This window comes from Condylura cristata, unplaced genomic scaffold (assembly GCF_000260355.1).
Source record: "Condylura cristata isolate star-nosed mole 26May11 unplaced genomic scaffold, ConCri1.0 scaffold00009, whole genome shotgun sequence".
In the NCBI taxonomy this organism is placed as follows: domain Eukaryota; kingdom Metazoa; phylum Chordata; class Mammalia; order Eulipotyphla; family Talpidae; genus Condylura; species Condylura cristata.
The window spans coordinates 1,275,095-1,275,767 of NW_004567110.1; the positions used below are offsets into that span (position 1 = coordinate 1,275,095).

Here is a 673-nt window from a genome sequence, read left to right on the forward strand (position 1 = left end):
CGGGGGCGGCGGCGAGGGCCCCGAGCGCGAGGGCCCGGAGGAGGCCGGCGCAGCCAAGCAGGGCTCTTTCCGCTCGCGCCTGAACCCGCTGATCCAGCGCAGCTCCCGCCTGCGCTCCTCGCTCATCTTCAGCTCCTCGCAGGCCGAGGGCGCCGGCGGGGCGGCCGCCGAGAAAGTGCAGCTGCTGCACAAGGAGCAGACGGTCAGCGAAGCGCTGGGCCCCGGGGGTGAGGCCGTGCGCACCTCCGCCTCCGCCAAGGTGGCCGAACTCCTGGAGAAGTACAGGGACCCGGGCGGCCCCGCGGCGGCCGCCGCCGCCTCCCGCCACAGCAAGGCCGTGGTGGGCCAGGCCTGGCGGGAGGAGGTGGGGCCGGGCGGGGAGCGCCGCAGCCTGGAGAGCTGCCTGCTGGACCTGCGCGACTCCTTCGCGCAGCGGCTGCACCAGGAGGCCGAGCGGCAGCCCGGGGCTGCCACGCTCACCGCCACGCAGCTGCTGGACACGCTGGGGCGCGGCGGCACCGACCGGCCCTCCTCCCGCTTCCTCTCTGGCCAGGGCCGCGCCGGCTCCCCGCCAAGGCGCGACAGCCCCCCACCGCCGCTGCCGGAGGCTGACGGAGGGCACCAGGCACCGCACACTGAGCCCAGAGGGAGCCCCAGCCCCGGGGCCCGCGAG

At 77.4% G+C, this 673-nt stretch overlaps 1 protein-coding gene across 1 annotated transcript in view; it reads left to right on the forward strand.

Moving 5' to 3' along the window:
• FAM83H (family with sequence similarity 83, member H) overlaps window positions 1–673 on the forward strand; it is a 5,654-nt gene that overhangs the window by 3,980 nt on the left and 1,001 nt on the right. Inside the window, exon 5 of the mRNA XM_004679938.2 lies at window positions 3–668. Coding sequence (XP_004679995.2) covers window positions 3–668 — 666 coding nt within the window. The remainder of the gene's footprint in view (window positions 1–2; window positions 669–673) is intronic.